Source organism: Rana temporaria, chromosome 1 (genome assembly GCF_905171775.1).
Source record: "Rana temporaria chromosome 1, aRanTem1.1, whole genome shotgun sequence".
NCBI lineage: Eukaryota > Metazoa > Chordata > Amphibia > Anura > Ranidae > Rana > Rana temporaria.
This window is the reverse complement of record NC_053489.1, coordinates 123,062,073-123,085,596: the sequence shown is the minus strand read 5'-3', so window position 1 is coordinate 123,085,596 and position 23,524 is coordinate 123,062,073. Positions and strand designations below refer to the sequence as shown.

The following is a 23,524-nucleotide window of genomic DNA, read 5'->3' as shown; positions in this document are numbered from 1 at the left end:
TTGGCTGGGAAAACTGTCCGTGTGTATGCTCCATGGCAGTTTTCGCGATAAGAAAACCACCGGTAATCTTGTCGGAAAAAATTAGTACATGTTTTCTTTTTTCCTGCTGGGATTCCCGGTGGTTTTTAAGCCAGCAGTTTTTCTATGGGGAAAGCCTGTGGTGGAGCATACACACGGCCGGGTTTCTCGACCAAAGCTCTCATGGCAGTTTTCCAAAAATGTCCGTTTGTATTGGGAAAAAGCTACCGAGCAGAATCTCGTTTTTTCCGGCAGACTTTTTACCACCGAGAAAACCGATCGTGTGTACAAGGCATAAAAAAAGGTCCTTTCTGTGCTTTCATCTTCCTTCCATATGAAAAACCTCTAGCTTTTGCTAACTGAAATATGTTAGATGGGGGCATTGTGCAAAAGAACAGCTTGACTTGCATACAAGGCCCTCACTCAAACTTTTTCTATGAAGGAGGAATGTGAAAGACAATATAAAAATAGACTTCCAGTTAGTTTTATGCCACCATTTTAAAATGCATATAACTACAGTATGTTTGTTTATATATATATATATATATATATACACACACACACACACACACACACACACACACACACATATATATATATATATATATATATATATATATATATAATTTTTTTTTTACTGGGGGACTGCCCTAAAAGGTAAAGTTATCATATAATTATAAAAGGTGTACTTACTTCACCATCGATAAATTCACAGGGTAGCTTGCTGAGCATTCCGGCCAAAGAATCTTTTTCTGTGTCTCTGAAACCAGTCAGCTGAACAATTACTTGTCTCACAGGCACTTCCATCTGAAAGAGTAAAGGGCTTTTTTGCACAAATAGATCAAATGGGGACTGATTGAGTAGGAAAAAGGTAAGAGTAGTGTGTTTATATATTCCAATGCTTCAGTTTATCAGTAGGAAGTTCCAATCCCAATGACTTCCAGGATCAAAATTTAGTCTGTACCGCAATATCCTTCTCTATGACACACAGATCCTCAAAAGACGATGATGTCTTGATTGCTTATGATGGCAAGAAATCACTGAAATCACTCAGAAAGGGAGCTTCTACCTTACCCCTGTTCCACGGTTTCCCCTTGATCATTTTGTGTGGAGGAGCCCTTTAAGAAAAAAAAAATATAATACAATGCACCTAATTTGAGAAAACCGAAGTGTAAACATAACACAAAATTGCTTAAAAACATACATACATAAAACTGATGATCGGCATTTAGTGTAGTTCGGAAATAGGTTTTTAGTTAATAGAAGGTTGGTAATTACATTGGTGATCAATGGTCTATGGCACAATCCACTTTTCTGCACAGCTTTTTACACTGCCAACAGGACCTTGAATATTGCCATGTAATGCGTGATCCCAGTTTTTAGCTCAGCTACTTCTATCCTCTAATCATTCTTCCCTTCAGTGCTTAGATCCAATGTTCATGGTGTATGGCTGGTCAGTTCTTAATCAAAATATATACTGATATGCAGCAATTTCTTCCTATCCCATGATGCAATGCATGGACGTGTAAACATTGCAACAGCAGAAACATTGAAATAATGAATGTTTAAGTTTGACCTACCACATTTCAAAAGTATGTGAACCCTTTTGGAATGATATGGATTTCTGCACAAATTGGTCATAAAATGTGATCTGATCTTCATCTAAGTCACAACAATACACAATCACAGTCTGCTTAAACTAATAACAAACAAATAATTAAATGTTACCATGGTTTTATTGAACACACCATGTAAACATTCACAGTGCAGGTGGAAAAAGTATGTGAACCCTTGGATTTATTAACTGGTTGAACCTCCTTTGGCAGCAATAACTTCAACCAAACGTTTCCTGTAGTTGCAGATCAGACGTGCACAACGGTCAGGAGTGATTCTTGACCATTCCTCTTTACAGAACTGTTTTAGCTCAGCAATATTCTTGGGATGTCTGGTGTGATTCGGTTTCTTGAGGTCATGCCACAGCATCTCAATCAGGTTGAGGTCAGGACTCTGACTGGGCCACTCCAGAAGGCGTATTTTCTTCTGTTTAAGCCATTCTGTTGTTTATTTACTTCTATGCTTTGGGTCGTTGTCCTGTTGCAACACCCATCTTCTGTTGAGCTTCAGCTGGTGGACAGAGGGCCTTAAAGCGGGGGTTCACCCTTAGAGGGCACTTTTCCCCCTTCGCGTCATCCATCGCGTCACGATTTTCCGAAAGAAGCCGAACGTCGGTGCGCAGGCGCAGTATAGAGCCGCACCGACGTTCGGCTTCTTTCGGCTACGAGTGACGCGATGGATGCGACCGTCGGAAGCCTCTCGGAAGAATGTCAATCAAGAAGGAACGCCCGCTCCCGAAGACCCATACCCGGAAGCGACGGAAGAAGATACAGCTCGAAAACGGGTAAGTACTGCACCTATTTTAATATAAATAGCCGATTCCCCTAGACCGAACGAGCAGGAAGCTAAGGGGAGATTTTTTTTTTTTTTTTAAATGGGTGAACTCCCGCTTTAAGTTCTCCTGCAAAATGTCTTGATAAACTTGGGAATTCATTTTTCCTTCGATGATAGCAATCCGTCCAGGCCCTGACGCAGCAAAGCAGCCCCAAACCATGATGCCCCCCATCACCATACTTCACAGTTGGGATGAGGTTTTGATGTTGGTGTGCTGTGCCTCTTTTTCAACACACATAGTGTTGTGTGTTTCTTCCAAACAACTCAACTTTGGTTTCATCTGCCCACAGAATATTTTGCCAGTACTGCTGTTGAACATCCAGGTGCTCTTGTGCAAACTGTAAACGTGCAGCAATGTTTTTTTTTGGACAGAAGTGGCTTCCTCTTTGGTATCCTCCCATGAAATTCATTCTTGTTTAGTGTTTTACGTATCGTAGATTTGGTACCAGGGATGTTAGCATATGCCAGAGACTTTTGTAAGTCTTTAGCTGACACTCTAGGATTCTTTTTCACCTCATTGAGCAGTCTGCTCTGTGCTCTTGTAGTCATCTTTACAGGATGGCTACTCCTAGGGAGAGTAGCAGCAGTGCTGATCTTTCTCCATATAGACAATTTGTCTTACCGTTGACTGATGAACAGCAAGGTTTTTGGAGATACTTTTATAACCCTTTCCAGCTTTATGCAATTCAACAATTCTTAATCTTCTGAGAGCTCTTTTGTGCAAGGCATCATTCACATCAGGAAATGCTTCTTGTGAAAAGCAAACCCAGAACTGGTGTGTGTTTTTTTATAGGGCAGTGAGTTTGACTTTTTTAGCCATTATATTATATTCCCATCTGTACATCAATTTTAGGTTGAGCCACTGAGCTCTGTAAACATGTTTTTGAACAAGCTTCAAAGACCCCGGAAAAAAAAAAATGAGGCAAGAGCTCCATCTGCTGGCTGCATATGAAAATACAAAATATTGATATGCCCTAGTTGATATTTACAACACTAAATTAAAACAAATGTATACATACCTGTCCTGAGCTAAATAAAAACAAAACATACATTTACAGCCCATTCACATTTTACAATTTTTTTTCCCAAGAACATTTTGGTAAAATTAATAATACAAACATACTACCTTTTAAGGAAATAGATAAGCAATGCTGCCAGTTATAAACATTACTTTCCATAACCTAACCATTTCTTAACCAGTTAGCAACCGCCCTATAGACAAAATACGTCTACAAGGCGGTTGCTTAACTCTAGGAGGGCGTCAATGTACGTCCTCCTAGAATCGTGCTCCCGCGCGCCCTGTGGGGCGCGCACACGGGAGTCTCCGTGATCGCCGGGTCCTCCGGACCCGACTGATCACGGATCACAGTAAATCGCTGCTGATAGCGGCGGTTTACCACGTGATCGCTCCGTCCAATGACGGAGCGATCACTAGTAAACAAACCGGCGTCATGTGATGACGCCGGTTCCTCCCTCTCCTCTCTGTACCGAACGGTACAGTGTGAGAGAGGAGAGGGGAGAGAGCGGAAGCAGCAGCAGCTGCTGCTGCGGGCTGGATCTGTGACACATTCAGTCACAGATCCAGCCATCCATCCCTCCCTGTGCAATACTCTGCAATGCCCCCATATTCTGCAATGCCCCCATACTCTGCAATGCCCCGCAATACTCTGCAATGCCCCGCAATACTCTGCAATGCCCCGCAATACTCTGCAATGCCCCGCAATACTCTGCAATGCCCCGCAATACTCTGCAATGCCCCGCAATACTCTGCAATGCCCCGCAAAACTCTGCAATGCCCCGCAAAACTCCGCAATGCCCCGCAAAACTCCGCAATGCCCCGCAAAACTCCGCAATGCCTCCCAAAACACCACAATACTCCGCAATACTCCGCAATACCCCGCAATACCCCACAATACCCCACAATACCCTGCAATACCCCACAATACTCCGCAATACCCCACAATACTCCGCAATAACCCACAACGTAGTCTATGGGGATTTTTAAGTAGCGAAGTTTGGCGCCATTCCACGAGCGTGTGCAATTTTGAAGGGTGACATGTTGGGTATCTATTTACTCGGCGTAACTTCATCTTTCACATTTATGCAAAAGAATGAAGAAAAAATACTAAATTTGCCAAATTTTATAACAGAAACAAAGAAAAATTATTTTTTTTTACAGAATTTTCAGTCTTTTTTCTCTTATAGCGCAAAAAATAAAAAACCCAACGGTGATTAAATACCACCAAAAGAAAGCTCTATTTGTGTGAAAAAAAGGACGAAAATTTCATTTGGGTACAGTGTTATATGACTGAGTAATTGTCATTCAAATTGTGAGAGCACCGAAAGCTGAAAATTGGTCTGGTTATTAAGGGGGTTTACGTGCCCAGTGGTCAAGTGGTTAAAGTACAATAACTATTGCCTAAGAGAAGTGGAGGTACTGGCATTCTGGATATAATCTGACTGTTTATGGCCATCCTAAACCTAAACCTAAACAGTTACTTATACTTTGACAAATAATTTCTATACAAAAAAAGGAACCAAAAATGACCTAAATTAAGCAATTATGTTTAATTAATCAATTACATTTAGAAGGTCTTTTGAATAATACACCTTACAAATCAGTTGAAGGCATGAATATCTTCTTATTTTTAAGCAATCTAAAGTATTTTGATTGACACGTGCAAGCTTTAAATAAAGCACTAATTATTCAACTACTGTCAGGTTCATCAGAAAAATCAATTACTTTTAAAGTGATTTATGTGGAACTGTGAACTGTGCTAGAAAGTTCACTTTGAAGACGACATTGCAGATAGAAAGAAAAAATATGAGAATGAAGCTTTTAATGTCAACCGTTACAGATATAATTTTTCATAGTGGAAAGATCAGTGGCAAAATTCTCTATGTTATTTTTTTATTTAAATTATTTGAATAATAGCACCAGAACCCTATTTTTTTATGTCTTTGTTGGTTTGTAAATCCTCAATTGTAGCCTGAAACTTACTGGGGAAGGGGAGTTTTTAATGCCTTCTTTAATCCCTTCAGCTTTGGCAGATTTTACCCACTTCCTGACCAGATCATTCTTTTGTGATACGGCACTGCTTCGCTTTAACTCAAGGGTGCCCAACCTTTTGAAGAACTAGGGCCACTTAAGCAACTTGGTAACCAGTCGAGGGCCACAATGAGCGGAGCGGGCGGATGACAGGTCATGGCTACTCTATAGGTCCTCCGATCCGCCCAGATGGAAGGGGACGAATTCCCTTTTGTTTTTCGGATTGGAGGTAGGCGGGCATAAACGAACATCTGTCGCTCTGTAGAGGTGAATTGAGGGTTCCATTTGGTCGGGCTGATCGTGTGAAAAGGGCCCAAGACTGTTTTCATAGAGAAAGAAAGCCGCCGCTCCAGACAAATGCACTTCAGCGGTGAGTATGGTTCAAAACCCGATGGGTGCAGGCAATGCACAAAGCATAAATAAGAGGGAGGAGATGATGGACAGCCGCACTCCAATAAAGTGTAAAAAATGGTGCCTTTTATTCCAGTAAAACGAAAACTACAACAGCAAAAAAAACTCCAAACAGTGGGGTAACAGAGCTGACGCGTTTCACATCGATAACCGATGCTTACTCATAGCTTTCACACTGATGTGCTGCAGTTTACCCACAACGCGGGTGCAGCATAGTGCACCTGTGTCTATTCTGCGGGTTAGCTGAACTTTGCCATAGACTCCGCCTGTGGCAAAAGCCGGCGCTGTAGAGAAAGCATCGGCTTATGGGCCTCCTTTCTTCCTCTACCACCAGCTTCATTCTCAACACTGATGCTGCAGCATGGCGGGTTGGCAACCTGCGATCTGGGCTTGCCAACCCACCATTCCAGAGCAGGAGGTCGCGGGCCACATCAGAGGGCTCCGCGGGCCACTGGTTGGCCACCCCTGCTTTAACTGATGATTGCGCGGTCATTGTACCCAAACCAAATTGATGTCCTTTTTTCCCCACAAATAGAGCTTTCTTTTGGTGGTATTTGATCGCCTCTGCACTTCAAAATTTTTGTGCTATAAACAAAAAAAAAGACCGACAATTTTAAAATAAAAACAAAAAACTATACATTTTTTATACTTTCTGCTATAAGACATATTCAAAAAAAAAAAATTATTTTTAGGCCAACATGTATTCTGCTACATATTTTTGGTAAGCAAAATCCCAATAAGTGTATATTGATTGGTTTGCGCAAAAGTTATTGTGTCTACAAACTACGGGATAGATTTATTTTTACTGGTAATGGTGGCGATCTGTGTTTTTTTGTGGGGCTGCGAGTTGCGGCAGACAAATTTGACAGAGTGACACTTTTTGGGGACCAGTAACACCAATACCTATAAAAATGGTTAACACCAGGGGCGATCTAGGGGTTAAATGTTCCTTAGGGAGACGATTACTAATTGTGTGGGGAAAGGTCACACTGAAGGAAAAGAGAGATCTGTGATTCAGCTTGGCTTAGCTGAATCACAAGATCTCTTTTTCCCTTCCTCACAGATCCGCCGTTTGCCTTGTTTACACAGGCAGACAGCTCATCCGTCTCACCTGTGAATGATCGGCGGATCGTGGCAGCAATCGCAGCCGCCGGACTCGCTCATTGGCTCCCGCTGTGTCCAATCAATGTGGGAACGGCAAGCCGGCGGTGCACATGCACCCCCCTAAACCGCATTCATGAAATCACGCACAGATACGTGATTTTGTGCAGCGAGGCCGCCCTGCCGCAGTAAATGTACAAGGGGCAGTCCGGAAGCGGTTAACATCTAATAGCAGTTTTAGCAATCATTTTTCATGATAGGTTTGCTTTAGGGCAGGGGTAGGCAACCTTTGAGAGGTGGAGATCTACCTGAAAAAGAGAGAGATAAATCAAAGCTCACTGGGGTTTGTTCTTTTTCTAATTAAGTAGCAAGGCCTAACTAAACAGTAAGGAAAACTTAGAAAAATATAATAAAAAACCAAAATGTCAAAATGTAAAAATATACAACTTAAAAAATATATAAAAAGCCTACCTTAAAAGTAGACTGTGTCAGGCAGTAGAGCAGTCAGTGGACAGGGTCAGTAGGGCAGTGCATATGTCAGCAGGGCAGTAGAAGCTGTGCGGACAGTGTCAGTAGTTTTTTTTATTATTATTTTTTTGCAATATTATTTTTTTAGGAGCATGTTGGGTTGTTGCTTTGGTAAAATGGGAGCATATGAGGGGCCCAGGCAGAAGAAAAAGAGGAACAAGGACAGGAGTGGCAGCAGGGAATGCGTTTACTGGATTTTTCTCCTGCAGCAGCTAAATGACAGCGGGAGGCATCTACGTAAGCAGCCTTATGCTGGCGCTGCTGGCCCTGCCCATATAAGTGTCCTTTGCCCTCTTCATATCACCCTCCCCCTATAGCAGTGTCCTTTGCCCCCTTTTCCCACTCCCATAGCAGTGTCCTCTGCCCAAGTCCCCCCGTAGTAGCATAGTAGTGTCCTCTGCCCCCGCATGGTTATGTATTGTGAGATATACTGTGTTATAATGGATACATACATTGTTCCTCACATATGATTGATATTTGATGTATATGATACATCCACCCCTAATAAAGCCTTTTTCATTTTTTTGTACCTTAAGCCGTTGTTGACCCGCCTTTTTTTGCTTTCTGGGGGCTCCCTTGTCCCCTCCAAACCCCCTTTTTTATATGGCAGTGTCCTCTCCCTCGCCCTTCCTTCCAAAGGTAATGTCCTCTACCCCCCACCTATGCCTCCATAGCAGTATCCTCTGCCTCCAATCTTCCCCTCCATAGCACGCTAGAGCCACAGGTATTAGGAGAGGAAGTGTAGCCCTGTGATAATATTACCGGCTCAGTGTTGTGCCCCCCCCCTGCTTCCCGAGTGATATCGCCAGAGAAGCACCCCGAGGCACCCAGGGTGTCAGAGGGGGTTTGCAGAAGCCAGTGGAAGGATAACCAGAGGGCAGAATGTGTCTCAAAAAATGCAGATTCCTAGGGCAGAAGCTGAGCTCGGAAACTACAGGATCGTCTCCAGCACCATCTGGGAACACCCCCCTCCCCCACTATTAACAAGCTCGTAATTGGTTGCTAGAACCGCTCTGTGTTCAAGCAATCAATCACTTGCCAATTAACTTGAAAAGCTCCTGCCCTCTGCTCTGCCATGAGGGTGAGAGCAGTAGAAACTCGGGGGAAGGAGCGGCAATGGGGTCAGCAAAGAAGGGACATTTTTTCGATCTACCTGTCACCTGCCCGCGGTCGACAGGTATATTGCAATTGACAGGTTGCTGACCCCGCTTTAGGGTATTCATTTTAGGTTCAGAGAATGGAAGCGTTAGGGCCAGCCGAAAGTTGAGGTTAAGTTTTGAGTCAAGCCATGTAATGTAGCATGTTCCCCCCCCCCCCCTTCACTTTTTTCCGTGCCACAAACCATCCTGCAAAGACTACTAGAATCTGGTTCTGGACAACAAAACCCAATGTGCTGTGATGTTTTAGGCTCCTTTCACAAGTGCGGATCCCAGGAGGATCCATTTTTGGACATCCGCTTGCTCATCAGGGATCGCTCCTTTGATCCCCGCTGAGCCGGCGGATGACTAGTCCATCTCTGCACACTGTGCAGAAATAGACCAGTCAGATCTCCGCTCTCCTCTATGTGGGGGGGGGGGGGGGGGGCGTTTTCATCCGATCCGATCTGTCAGACGGATTCAAAATAGGGTTTGCATCCGTCACACTTTAGCGGAGAGGATCGGATCGGGGCTGATCGGATGTCAGCGGACATGTCACCGCTGACATCCGACGCTCAACAGAGGTACATGGAGCGCCCAATCAGGTCCTCCTGAAAAAACTGACAGGCGGATCTGAACGGTTTGCACGTGTGAAAGGGGCCTAAAGGTCACTTTCATATTTGTACTGGTTGCTAAAGAATTCAACATGCACATTTAAAGACACCTCAATTTGTTGCTACCTGTATGTCTAATTATGTTGCTACCTGTATGTCTAATTAGTTATCAGAAGTCCTAAAAAATGAATACAGAGATCGAGGGATAAACCTTTGTTTTTAGTAGCTATCTTGGAGACATGGAATTGGAGAAAAAAAAAATAAGTAAGATACAAAACGGTAAAACACCTCTAAGCAAAAGTATAGCATGTATATAACCAAATATGGCTGCCTCACATACTGTCAGGACCTGATCCATTAGACTACTCTGCTCTGTGTCTTAATTGCTGTTGAACCTTGAACCCCTTGCTCCTCCCATGAACTTCCTATAAAAAGCCTATACTCAGCACTTCCTCTTTGCCAGGTTATTGTGCCTTTCCTGCCAGTGCCTTGCTGTTGTCTTTCCTGCTGCCATCTGTATCTACAACCACTTGTGATTGACCCTTGACCTGTTCCTGGACTACTCTACTGCCTGAACCCAATCTGCAACCACCCGTGTTTGACCCTCGACCTGATCTTGGACTACTCTACTGCCGGATTCCAATCTGCAACCACTCGTGATTGATCCCTTGGCTTGTTTACTGACCATGCTGCTGTTTCATCCTTGTCTGTTTATCCGCTATTGGACCCCGGCTTGCTCACACCCTGGTGGGGCAAACTTGAGGACCGCGACCTGGTACTAGCTTGCAGCTAAATCCATCTCCACCATTAGCTCTGGAGAAAACCAGCTAGTACTTAGACTCCGCACCTCAGGGGAGCCTGTGTCATCTGCCAGAAGTGACTGCCTGTATGCCTGTTCTGCCACTGCTATTGCAATTGGTCATCAAGCCTGACGCCTGATCGTGACAAATACATTCTATCCTATTCCTATTACTATATAGCTTCTACTACTAGCTGTTCTGGGCAATTTTTAAAAAAATTCACGTTAAAAAATCAGCATTTTTTGCTGGAAAATAACTTAGAACCCCCAAACAATATATATTTTCTGAAAGCAGAGGTCCCGGAGAATAAAGTGGTGACTGTTGCAATTTATGCAATACACAATATTTGCATAGCCATTTTTCAACTGCACATTTCTAGAAAAATTTTAAATTTAGTTTTTTCTTACATTTTTTATTACACTTCTTTTTTTTTTATTGAACTTTATTGCTATCACAAGAGGACTAATAAAAGTGCTGATTAGGGCTCCTTTCACACTTGTACAAATTGTCCCACTAATTTGGGACTGCAAAGTAGCATGAGAAGTCGTTCCCTATGATTTCCAATGACAACCATTCATATTAATATGACTATAAGTCGTTCCGACTTCAAAGTATTCCCCGATTTTGATGCCAGTTACACAGGCATTCCCTAAAATAGCGGCATAATTGCGCAACTTTGAAGTTGCAGTAGTGTGAAAGGGGGCTTAGCCCTGGTTCACATTGGTACAATTTGACATGTCAAATCGCATTCCAAATCGGTGGGAATTGCCGGCAATGGCACCGTTCTAATCGGTGCAACGCTGCACCGATTTCAAAAAGTAGCTTCTGAACTACGCTTTGAGATTTTGGGCTGCGATTTACATTGACATCTGTGTCAGGGCTGGCAAGGGGAGTGAAACTGTGAGAGTTCAGCCATGATCGTGTAATAACCACTTGCTGAAAGGATGTTCGTTGGTCAACAAGTGATTAAGCTAAGCCACATTCACAATCCACCCAATGAGATCCCACCACAGCACGTTCATTGCTTCCTGTAGCCAATTAAAGTTTACACCCTTGGATGAGTATACTCCCATCTCCCTGTCTGGACTTCTCTTCAGGGTTCACTGCCCTCTCCCAGCTATCCTTTGCAGTACCAGAGGCTTCCTGCACACAGAAAGCTTTAAGCTTGCTTCACACCACGGCTATCCAATTTTAAATTTGATTTTTAGTGAAATTATGTAGTGCAACTTAGATTCTACTTGGTAGTGTTTCTATGGGACCAAAATTGAGCTGCAATCGCACCAAGGTAGTACAGAAACTGTTTCTGAAATATTGCCAGGCTGTGTTGCATTAATGTAAACAAGCACAATTGAAAACAATGTGATTTCCACTGTTATGCGCTTCTGTGCGACTCAAATTGCACTTGTGTGAACCAAGTCTGAGGGTCGGTGTCAACAAGTCAATGTGAATGCAAAATCAGCTTGAAGTGTTGATGAAGCTTATAAAAAAGTCAAATGCAGGTCGAAGGAGGTAAACTGCAGGTCTAAATCACCTGCCAACTAACTAAAATTATCTTAAAAGTGTCTCAAAATGATTTCAAATGCATGCTGAATGCTTCTGGTGGCATAGCTGATGGAAAGCCAAATTACCTTTTACAGGCATATTGATCCACCTGACATTGACTGCATACTTCCAATGCTGGCACTGATATTATTCCTGAAAGACACTGCACAAGAGGACAACCCTGAGAGAGCTACAAATGACAGCCACTGTACCAATAAACTCATCTACTGACTGACACTGTAGCACCACACTTCTCTATTGATCTTCACTGTACCGCCCCATAACTGCTATTGTTCCATACCACATGTGTCAAACACACGACCCGGAGGCCGAATCTGGCAATCAGGCCATGTCATGTGGCCCTCGCACCCCTCCTGCAGCTGGGGCAACCCCATCATTGTTGCCCTCACCTCTCCTCCACCATATCCTGCACATTTCCATGCAGCCACAGAGGAGGCTCAGCATTCAGCAGACTCCAGCCCTCCTCCAGACTCTTCACTTTCTGTTCATCAGCTCTGACCCCAGCTTCTTCCTGGCAGCAGCACAAGGAAAGGGGGTGCACTGTGATGTAAGGGAGGGTGAGGGACTCTTGACTTCTGATGGTAGGGGGGTCTTGACATCAGATGTAAGTGGGGTGGGATGCTCTGGACATCAAATCTCACAGATACAACTGGGCCTTTGAGGACAACCATAACGCTGATGCGGCCTGTGATGAAATTCAGTTTGACGCCCCTGTTATATACATGGTATTCCCCAGACTGCTAATCTCTTTTTTTTTTGTATTTCATCTTTTTCAATGAAATAAGTTTCACGTTTTATTTAGTAACAATGCGTACAGGAGCTTCTTTGGGGCAGGATTTCGCATTTCCATGCCCCATCGACTTTTATCAAGGAAGTCCATGAAAAATGCAAATGACACACGTTTGTGTGCACCTTTTCAGGCACTCTTGTTGAACTCTATGGGGCTAAAAAAGCCCAAATCTGCCTGAATAGAAGTTCCTGTACTTTTCACTGAATTGTATAATGACAATCAACTGAGCACTCAGGTGTGAACAAGGACTCAACAGTAGTGTCCCCGCGAGGCATTTTAGCAGGTGCCTTTCCTCCAGGCTGAAGAAAGGGAGGACCTCCCTGAAACACATCTCTGCACTATCACTGGCTTCCTGACTGATGTCAGCATTGTGGGCGGGTCCAGGTTGGAAATTAGCCTTCTATCGATTATCCCTCCTCTCGATTAAAATCAATCCAGCATCCTCTGATATTGTTCCTAGCCAGGACTGTGTCAGTTCCAGAGGGATCTGGCTGCCTGCACATTCTTTGGTGTCACTGTACATACTCTTAGCTTCATCATACACATGATCGGACTTCCATCTGACTTTTCCATGGATTTTGGTCCAAATGGGCGTTGGCCGTGAACTTGTTCTGCAAACACACGGCAGGACATTTTCAGCTCTTTACCGCCACCCTTTGGGCAACTTCTGCTATTGTTGTCTGATCTTTAGCATTGGTTATGATCATGCGTGTTTGTACTTTGGACTTTAGTCCGATGGACTTGTGTACACACGATCGGATTAGCCGACGTAGGACATTTGTTGCCGAAAAGTTTGAGAGCATTCACAGTGAACATTTGTCAGATGAAAAAGCGAAAACATTGTTGTCAAAAAGTCAGATCGTGTTTATGGGCCTTTACACTTCCTTCTATTGTGAGTGCAATATTTTTATTTAATAAAACTTGTCTCTTTTTAATCTACTACACTAGACAATCTCTTGTTCTGGTCTTTTCTGCTTTGCCTTCTCTTTAACTATAGAGAATGGGCATTCCATTGAGACATTCCAGGGAGAAATAATCTAGGAGTGGTCAGACACATAAGGCTGAGGCTTATCCATAAAAAGGTGCCAAACAAGGTCTCTGAAAAAAAATTTCTGTTTTTAGGTCAAAATAGGTCATTCATTTCAAATAAAAGAATCCTCACATGCAGTTTGTGGCTTATTTTTTGTACTGAACATATACAGCTCCTCTGCTACAATTACAATTGTTGCTCTGCTAATCCTGCAAGTCAATCTACACTGAACAAGGAGCTCATATCAACTCTTTGGCAGCTTCAGTTAAAATTAAAAGGCATACTTAACTGTAGAGACTGTCAAGTGTGGAAATAATATTTGTCCAGCTGGACAGCTTTCTTTTGTAGTGGCTAAATGAATGTTGAGATTCTGTCTTCCTGAAAGCTCCAGTGTCAGGAAAGTAATGTGGACTGTTTGTGGTTTGACAAGGATTATTAAAATCAGATGGAGAGAACGGAAGTGAATGTGAGCAAGCAAAATTGACAGTGACACTCTCTATTATTTTCAGCCAGGAATGATGGTTGTGGTGATATGATGGTTTCTAAATGTTAGATTTCCTTTTAAGATTTGTTAACCAGCAAACAAAGTCAGATTCATTCTACTGAAATGTATTTTGTGATTTCATAGAAACAGATCAGGGGCCTTGTAACAAATGATTCTTTTCAGTTTGGTTTAGTTCTCCGTTATTCTGTACTGACATTAATAGACTGCTTATGGATGGTGAGTTTGACGGTAAACACTAAGCCCTAGCAATATACAAACTGGCTAGTTTTTTTGGTTGTAAAAAAAACAAACAAAACGCTATCGCTTTAATACACCTGTTGAAAATGTGACTATTACAAGACAAGATTTTTATATTCTATTTAATCATGCCCAACTTGAGGCGGGCCTGGAGCTACATGTCGTAGGGTGTGCAGACTAAGAGCTGTGATTGAGCAGGATTGTGTTTCACCTATCCTGGGGAATATCCTTCCTATTTAACCACTTCAGCCCCGGACCATTTTGCTGGTCAACGACCGGGCCACTTTTTGCGATTCGGCACTGCGTCGCTTTAACTGACAATTGCGCGGTCGTGCGACGTGGCTCCCAAACAAAATTGGCGTCCTTTTTTCCCCACAAATAGAGCTTTCTTTTGGTGGTATTTGATCACCTCTGCGGTTTTATTTTTTGCGCTATAAACAAAAATATAGCGACAATTTTGAAGAAAAAATGAATATTTTTTACTTTTTGCTGTAATAAATACCCTCCAAAAATATATAAAAAAAAACTATGTTTTTCCTCAGTTTAGGCCGATACATATTCTTCTACATATTTTTTATAAAAAAATAAAAATCGCAATAAGCGTTTATTGATTGGATTGCGCAAAAATGTTACCGTCTACAAAATAGGGGATAGTTTTATGGCATTATTATTTTGTTTTACTAGTAATGGCGATCAACGATTTTTATCGGTACGGCGACCTTATGGCGGACCCTTCGGGCAAATTTTTGGGACCATTGGCATTTTTATAGCGATCAGTGCTAAAAAAATGCATTGATTACTGTAAAAATGCCACTAGCAGGGAAGGGGTTAACACTAGGGGGCGAGGAAGGGGTTAATTTTGTTCCCTAGGTGTGTTCTAACTGAAGGGGGGGGGGGGGTGGGACCGACTAGGGGAAATGACAGATCACTGTTCATACATTGTATGAACAGACAAACGGTCATTTCTCCCCCTGACAGGACCAGGAGCTGTGTGTTTACACACACACAGCTCCCGGTTCTCACGTTGTAACGAGCGATTGCGGGTGCCTGGCGGTGATCGCGCCCACTGGGCGCGTGCGTCGGCACCAGGGGTGAGCACGTGCCCCTAATGGTTGGAATGCGAAATAACGTATAGCTACGTGATTTCGCGCAGCCGAGCCGACCTGCCGCCGTATAACTGCGTCGGCTGGTCGGCTAGTGGTTAACACCTACAACCTGCCAGGGGTGGACCCCCCTTCACTTATCCAGTGATGTCTCCATCGAAGAAAGTGTCTGGTGCAGTGGCTAAGCTGGACAGATTGCCCATGAGGAGAGAGACTTGGCAGGTGAAGATGGCGCCACTCCGCTCCTGGTGTCTTATTCACTGCAGGGGACACTGCCAAGGTGCTGGAGGCAGATATTGAATGAATGAATGAAAAACTTATAAAGCGCGACGCATGCGAACTGAATCGCTTCTGGGCGCTAGTTGTTCGTGTCTCATGACATCAAACGAGCAGAGTTTTGATCTGTCTTCTGAAAGTCAGGTGGTTTTCCTCCAACCGAATGCTGGTTGGTAAAGCGTTCCATAGTCTAGGACCCTGAAAAGCAAACCTTCTTTCTCCTTTGGACTTGTATTTGGTTTTTGGTACCCTGACCAGATTTTGGTCGGTGGATCGCAGAACGCGATTCGAATTGTGAGGTTCTATCCTGTCGCAAAGATATTGCGGAGCCTTCCCATGGATGCACTTATGTGTCAGGCAGAGTGCTTTAAATGCAATTCTGTCTTTTACTGGCAGCCAGTGAAGGGTTCTCAACGAAGGTGAGATTGATTCCCATTTTTTTTCCCCAGTCACCAGTCTGGCGGCCGTATTCTGAACGACTTGCAGACGGGAGATTTGGTACTTTGGGAGTCCGAGGTACAGGGCGTTAGCATAGTCCAGTCTGGAATTCACGATTGTTCCCACCACGACTGCTATGTCTTCTTTGGGGATAAATGGAATAAGTCTGCGTAGTAGGCGCAACAGATGGTGCGCTCCGCTGACTACTGACCCTATTTGTGCGTCCATTGTCATGAAGGTGTCGAAGATGACCCCGAGACTTTTGACTTTGGAGCTAGGGGTGAGGATTTGGCCCAGAATGGGCGGGGGTGTCCAGGTTGTTGCCAGTTGACTCTTTCGGCTGGCGTGAAACATAAGGAGTTCTGTTTTTGAACTGTTGAGTTTAAGATAACTCTTTGTCATCCAGTTTTCTATCAAAGAGAGACATTTCTCTAAACTGGGATGATGATCCTTTTTGTTGCAGATGCGAAAATACAGTTGCGTATCGTCTGCATAAGAGTGATAGAGTAGTTCTTGGCTACTGATAATATCAAAGAGAGGGCGAAGATAGATGTTGAAAAGCACCGGTGACAGGGGGGATCCTTGGGGGACTCCACATGACACCGTGCGCTTTTCCGACGTGAAAGAACCCAATTTAACTGTTTGTGATCGGTTTTCAAGAAAGGAAGAAAACCATGGTAAATCACCTTCTGCGACTTCTGCTACCTTGGCTAGTCGCATCAGTAACAGTTTGTGGTCTACCGTGTCAAAGGCTGCGCTTAGGTCCAGCAGAACCAGGAGACAAGATTCTCCTTCGTCTGCGGCCTCGAGGGCATCGTCCCATATTTTGAGTAAGGCCGTTTCTGTCCCGTGTCCGGGACGGAAGCCTGATTGTAATGGATCCAGTAGATTGTGGGTATCTAGATGCTGTTGCAGCTGTTGTACCACTACTTTCTCCATTATCTTGGAGAGAACATTTAGGCCTGTTATGGGACGGCGGTGAGTTGGGTCCTTGGGATCCAGGTTAGGTTTTTTCAAGATGGGCTGGATTGTGCCCTCTTTCAACAGGGATGGCACTGTGCCTTCCTTAAATGACTGGTTTATAAGCTGTGTGATGGGTGGTGCCAGGATGTCAGCACATTCCTTCAGCAGTTTGGTGGGGATGATATCATTGGGCGATGTGCTGTTCCGCAGAGCACCAATGATATTTTTTGTGGTATCGATGGAGATCGGTTCCAGAGTGAACTTTGTTGATTGTAGAGCGTTTCTGTGGGTGTTTTGTGGTTGATTGACGGTGGGGTTGAGGGGGGTATTGTTTTGCAAGATGCTTTCCCGGATTCTTTCAATTTTGTTGATGAAGAAATCCGATAGTTCATTACAGAACTCTTGGGTGTCTGAGTTGGGGACTTCAAGACATCCTGGATTCATGGTCTGGGTGACCATCTTGAAGAGTTCGCGGGGGCGGTTTAGGGCGCTGTTAATCGCCATAGAAAAATGATGTTTCTTGGCTTTGAAGATTTCTTTATGATATCGTGTTGTTATTGCCTTGTAGATGATGAGGTTATCCTCTGCAGGGCTTCTTTTCCAGGCGGCTTCCGCCCTTCTGCGCTCTTGCTTCAGAAGCGACAGCTGGTTGTTGAACCAGCCAGACTTTCTTTTTCGGATGCAGGCTTTGCGTTTCGGTGCTACTAAATCGGCTGACTGTAGCAGGGCTGCGTTTATGGCATCCAGTGTATCTGCGGATGTTTGATGTGGATGGATTGTTTTGATTCTGTTTCCCAAGGTAGATTTAAAGAGTTCCGAATGGAGCTTCTTCTGAGATCTAGCCCAGTGTATTGTCACCGGCTTGGGTGCTTTTATCACTGGGGGAATTTTGGAGATTATGAAATTGATTGCATGGTGGTCTGTCCATGGCAATGGTTCATTTTCTAAAATGCTTATTTTCAGATTTTGTCTGAAAATTAGGTCGAGTGTGTGACCTGAAGCATGTGTTGGCCCGCATATAAGTTGCTGTAGCCCTAATCCCTCCAGGTGATCGATGCAGGCGTCCGCAATGGGATCCTGTGCGGAGTTGGCCCACAGATTAAAGTCCCCGAGCAGCAAAAGGTGTTTGCCGTTAAGGGTATAAGTGGATATAAACTCCGTTAAAGATGGCAAAAACTGCGATTTTGGCCCAGGTGGCCTATAGCAGAGGAGAATGTGAACAGTCTCCTGGGGGGAAGTTTGAAGTTGAAGAGTAAGGGTTTTCCATGAATGGAAGAGGATTTTGAAGGGCTGGCTTAGTGATTGTAATGTGATTCTTGTGGATCACCGCCAGGCCTCCTCCTCTTTGCCCTATTCTGTTTTCCGTTATAATGCGATAGTTTTCTGGCACCAATTCTCCGAGAATGGTGTTGCAGTCGTCTGAGAGCCAGCTTTCTGTAATAAAGAGGCAGTCTAGATCGTTTTGTAGTAAGAAATCGTGGATTTCTAATCGGTGTTTTACTGCCGATCTTGTGTTGATCAAAGCACATGATATGTGCTTGAGCTGGGTTAAATAGTTTACATTTTTTATCTCAAAAGTTGCTCTATTTTTAAGGCCTTTTTGGTGACGGCTGGTAATGCTGTTGCGAATTGTCTCAGACCCCGAATAGAGTCCGCAGAGTATCGCAGATTAGCCATTGTCGTCAGTCTTTCCTAATTGCGGCGGCCGCGAATGAGGCCTGGTCTGGCGCGGATGCGGGAAGAGATGCCGGACGTGATGGGTGGAAGACTGTCCAAGTGAGCCGTCACTCGTTGAGTCTTCTCTCCCCGATTGGTCCAGAGGAAGGCGAAAAACCCCAGGCGTGCTGTGCCAATCTGCAGAGATCGGGGGAAAAAATTCCTTCCTGACCCCTTAACGGCGATCGGTGCAACCCTGGATCAATTGGCTAGGGGGGTGTGGGGGGGGGTCTTAGTCCTGTTTTTTTTAGCTGTGTCTGCAGCACCTGAGAGCTGGGAGGACCCTGCCTGGCTGCACTATCCCTGGGGAGAGCCGACTCGTTTGAGAGCGTCCTGCTCTCACTATCCCTGGGGTGAGCAGACTAAGATGAGAGCGTCTGCTGTACCGCTGAATCTATATAGCAAGAGTTCCAACTTTATTAGCTGCAAGCTTGTTCTGGATAAGTGATTGAAAAAAAATAATGAAGACTCCTGTCTTACCTCCTGTTTCAAACTCCTGGTTTTTAACTCAGGCACTTTTGATCAAAGAATGCACTTCTGATCAGAGAGTCCACATGTGAAGCCACCATCATTGGGAGCCAGCTCCTCTGGGAGCTTGTACAGCCACTTTATACTCACCTGTGAAAACCTGTGAACAAACACACACCTGTGAAAAATTAAACCCTCCCCTTAATTAGCAGAAAGGAAAAAGAAAAAAAGCTGTTTAAAAAGTGTCAGAGAAAAAGAGGGGAAAAAAAATCTGCAAGCAGAAGCAGATAATAGCCAACTCCTGGTTTTTAACTCAGGCACTTTTGATCAAAGAATGCACTTCTGATCAGAGAGTCCACATGTGAAGCCACCATCATTGGGAGCCAGCTCCTCTGGGAGCTTGTACAGCCACTTTATACTCACCTGTGAAAACCTGTGAACAAACACACACCTGTGAACAATTAAACCCTCCCCTTAATTAGCAGAAAGGAAAAAGAAAAAAAGCTGTTTAAAAAGTGTCAGAGAAAAAGAGGGGAAAAAAAAATCTGCAAGCAGAAGCAGATAATAGCCAACTCCTGGTTTTTAACTCAGGCACTTTTGATCAAAGAATGCACTTCTGATCAGAGAGTCCACATGTGAAGCCACCATCATGTGAAGCCACCATCATATTCAACTGCCAAACTGCCCTCACCTCAAAGATAGAAGTCAAGGCTGATATTTTGCTTGCACCGTAAGACTTCCACAAGCTACGGAAGTGGGTGGCCGAAACTGAGCACAGCATCAGCCCTGTGGAGGACAAGCTGCTGCCATTACAAGTAAATACAGAATGGCTGCAGCATCAACTTAATTCTGTATTACAAAAGCAGGACGATATGGAAAATAGGCTTCGGAGGTGCAATCTCCGTTTTGTGGGCCTGCCTGAGAGAGCCGAGGACTCTGACCCACCAACCTTCCTGGAAAACCTAATGATTAAAACGTTTGGCCGTTAAAGGGACTAAGATAATACCCTGTGGCTAACCCGTGAAAAAGGCAATATCCATTTTGGCAATGTGCACGTGGCGATCTTCCCAGACATGCTTTTCCGGATGAACTGTACTGGGGTCCAGTGTGTTTTACTGCGTTCCAGTACAGTCCAGTGCAGGAAAAATGCAGCATGTTGTACTTTTTTTCTAGAACTGGAATGCCCTGGAACTGACTGCACTGATGTGAACTATGCCATTGCCATATAACCTTCTTTCTATTTGTTTTTATATATAGAAATAATAAAAAAAAAACAACAGTAAACTGCATGTGGTGTGAACTGGCCCTTAATGAACAATTGTTCACATATCTTGTGACATAAAAAAAATCAACTACCATCATTTTATTCCACAGGTCCTCAGCTTTCAGAAATATATACACACACACACTGCTATATAGGTACTGGTCCCTCAAACCACCAGCTCTACCAGGCCCACAGTCTTGGATGCACACAGCTTTGGGCTTCTTAAACGAACACAGGCTTCAAGCCCCTCAGTGCACACAGCTTTTGTCTTCACACAGAGACACTAGCAGCCACTGCTCCAACTCCACCTTTCTCCACCCACTGCTCTCACTAGCCCCTCATTATATGGGCTGTGTGCACCTGAGCACACACCCTGCTGGCTGTCCACAAGACCCAGACACAGGGTTGGAGATCCCATCCCACCCAACCTTCTGAGGGATCTCCAAACTACAGAGCCCCATCTGGAAATAGCAAAATCTGGAGAAAGCTGCCAAAGCAGCTGTTTTCTCAGTTTCAAAGCTATGCTCTGTAGTCCGCCAATATGCAGACTCTGTGTCCATTTTAACCCCATTTTCCCCACAGACAGGGACTCTCACTATCACAATATATACACACATACATACAATACATCACACAAGAGCTGCACAATTAATCGTTAAAAAAATCATGATCTTGATTCAACCCCCCTGACGATCTGCAATGCAGTTTGCCGATTCTTTCATATAACAAGTGGAGAGACTTTATCTGCTCACTTAGCTGTCAAAAGGAAATATCCGGGCAGTCTGCCAAGTTTTTAACAGGAAACATTGTAACTAATGCTTCCTCCTTAGGCCCCTTCCACACGTGGTGGATCCGCTTGCAGCGGTCCACAAGCTTGGCTGGAGATCTCTCCGTTGATCTCCGCTGAGTCGGTGGATGACAGGTCCCTCTCTGCTCACTGAGCGAGGAGGGGCTTGTTGAGCGCTGCTGTCTCCTATCCTCACCTGATCCGATAGGACAGAGCCGTATCAACATCCATTTGAGTTTAGCGGATCGGATGTCAGCGGACATATCCGCTGACATCCGACGCTCCATAGAGAGGCATAGAGAGTTCATGTCCGCCGAAAAAAACTGACAGGCGGACTTGAACGGTCCGGCAGTGTAAAAGGGGTCTTCGATCAAAGGGATAAACTTCTGTGTGTGTAAAGAAAAAAATAGGATTTTTTGTACTCATCGTAAAATCCTTTTCTCTAAATCCATGAATGGACACAGCTCCTTAAATCTTGACAAGTGGGTTATGTTCCCTGTTTACAAGAGTTTGTAACAAGCAGTACAAACCTAAAAGGAGGGGTGGGTGCTGTGTCCGTCCATGGACTCAGGATTTTTTGTACTCACCGTAAAATCCTTTTCTCTGAGTCCATGGACGGACACAGCACCCACCCCTCCTTTTTAGGTTTGTACTGCTTGTTACGAACTGAGGCTGCATGCTGCAGTGAGGAGGGTTATGTCTGGAGGGACCAGAATAGGGACCAAGCCTAAAATAGTAGGACAATGAACTGTAGACAGCACCTGGTATTCCCAGGCGGTTTCCCACCGAGACCAGAAGAACAGGCACATTCAGGGAGGTGTGGCCGTAGGTCCACGCAAGTCCAGCAACTCAGGGCCAAATGGACCCCCCAGGTTCACAACCTGTGAGGCTGGCATCCGTCAAACACTGACCACTGGAAGGAAGAAACAACTACCCAGACCGAAGAGTCTGGGATCTCCGTCACCAACTCAAAGAGACTCTGACTAGGTGGCGCACCGGAATCTGATGATTTCAGAGACAAGAGATTTTTACCACCTGGAGTGTGAAACTGGGCATACAGTACCGCCTCGAAGGAGGCTACCCACAGCCCCCCGGACCAGCAGGCACCCGGAGAGAAGACCGATTGCATGATGCCAATACCTTCACCGCAGACTGAAGAGTCTGCAATTTCTCCAGGGGAAGAAGGACCTTCGCCACGAGGAGTCTGGATCAACCCTAGATACTCCAACGCTGAGTCAGAACCTAGCATGCGCAGGATTTGAACCCTGGGTCGCACACATGGAGGGCAGGCATGCTGCCACTGTGCTACACCTTCTGGCCTAAATGTTTAACACCCACCCGAATCTTCGGAGGATCTGAATGGGAATAACACATCCACTAGGTCGGAGACAGAAGCTGCTCTCAGAAGAAAGTCGTCCAAGTAGCCAATAAGGCAAAGCCTTGCTGTCCCAACAAAGTTAGAATAAGTGCGAGCTCCCAGCTGAAAACCCATGGTGCTAACGCCAGATCAAAAGGGAGGGCCACAGGCTGACAGAGACCCTCTCTCATCACGAAGCACAGAAAAAAAACACTGACATGCGCAAAATGGGACATGCATGTATGCATCCCTGATGTCTGAGGACGCCAGGACATCCCCCGGATGGAGCGCAGCTACCACCGAACGAATGGATTGCATGCGGATCTACCCGACGTTCACAAAAGAGGCCCATAGAAAACCCCAAACCTCTCGTCCTGCAGGAAAGGTAAAATTACCCCGCAGCTTAGCAAGTCCCACACTGCCCAAGGCAAACCGACAGGCTGGGAGAGGAAGACACGAGGAAAGAACTTTGTTCTTTGGATAGGAGGAAACCCTATCTAGTACTCCGAAGAGACCACCTCGCAGACCCACTGGTCGGAGAGCAGGGAGGTTTCACCAAATTGTGAACCTGTAAGCTGCCCCTCCCACCTAGAGACAGGGAGGAAAGGCTACATACATTGGCAGGATTTGGGTGCCGGCGTGATCAGCTTACGCACCCAGGGACGGATTAGTCTCCCAGCTGGGCCTTTGACGGCCTGGGAGGGTTGCCCCTAAATAATACGTATAATATGTATATTATGTAGGTTGTATGCACACATGCCATTGGAGGAAACCGGTGTACCCGGAGGAAACCCACGCAGACACCGTGTTCATAAAACCATTCTGAAACAGAAGCCCTGGATAACAAGGGCACAGCATTCAATGAAGCATCACAGACCTATATGAGGCCCTGGACCACCTGGTCCGCTAGCCTAATAACTTC

At 44.7% G+C, this 23,524-nt stretch overlaps 1 protein-coding gene across 1 annotated transcript in view; it reads right to left on the bottom strand.

Moving 5' to 3' along the window:
* Positions 1-23,524, bottom strand: part of SLF1 (SMC5-SMC6 complex localization factor 1) — a 157,707-nt gene that overhangs the window by 122,288 nt on the left and 11,895 nt on the right. The window contains exon 2 of the mRNA XM_040342271.1: positions 712-1,136. Coding sequence (XP_040198205.1) covers positions 712-825 — 114 coding nt within the window. The 5' untranslated portion in view covers positions 826-1,136. The remainder of the gene's footprint in view (positions 1-711; positions 1,137-23,524) is intronic.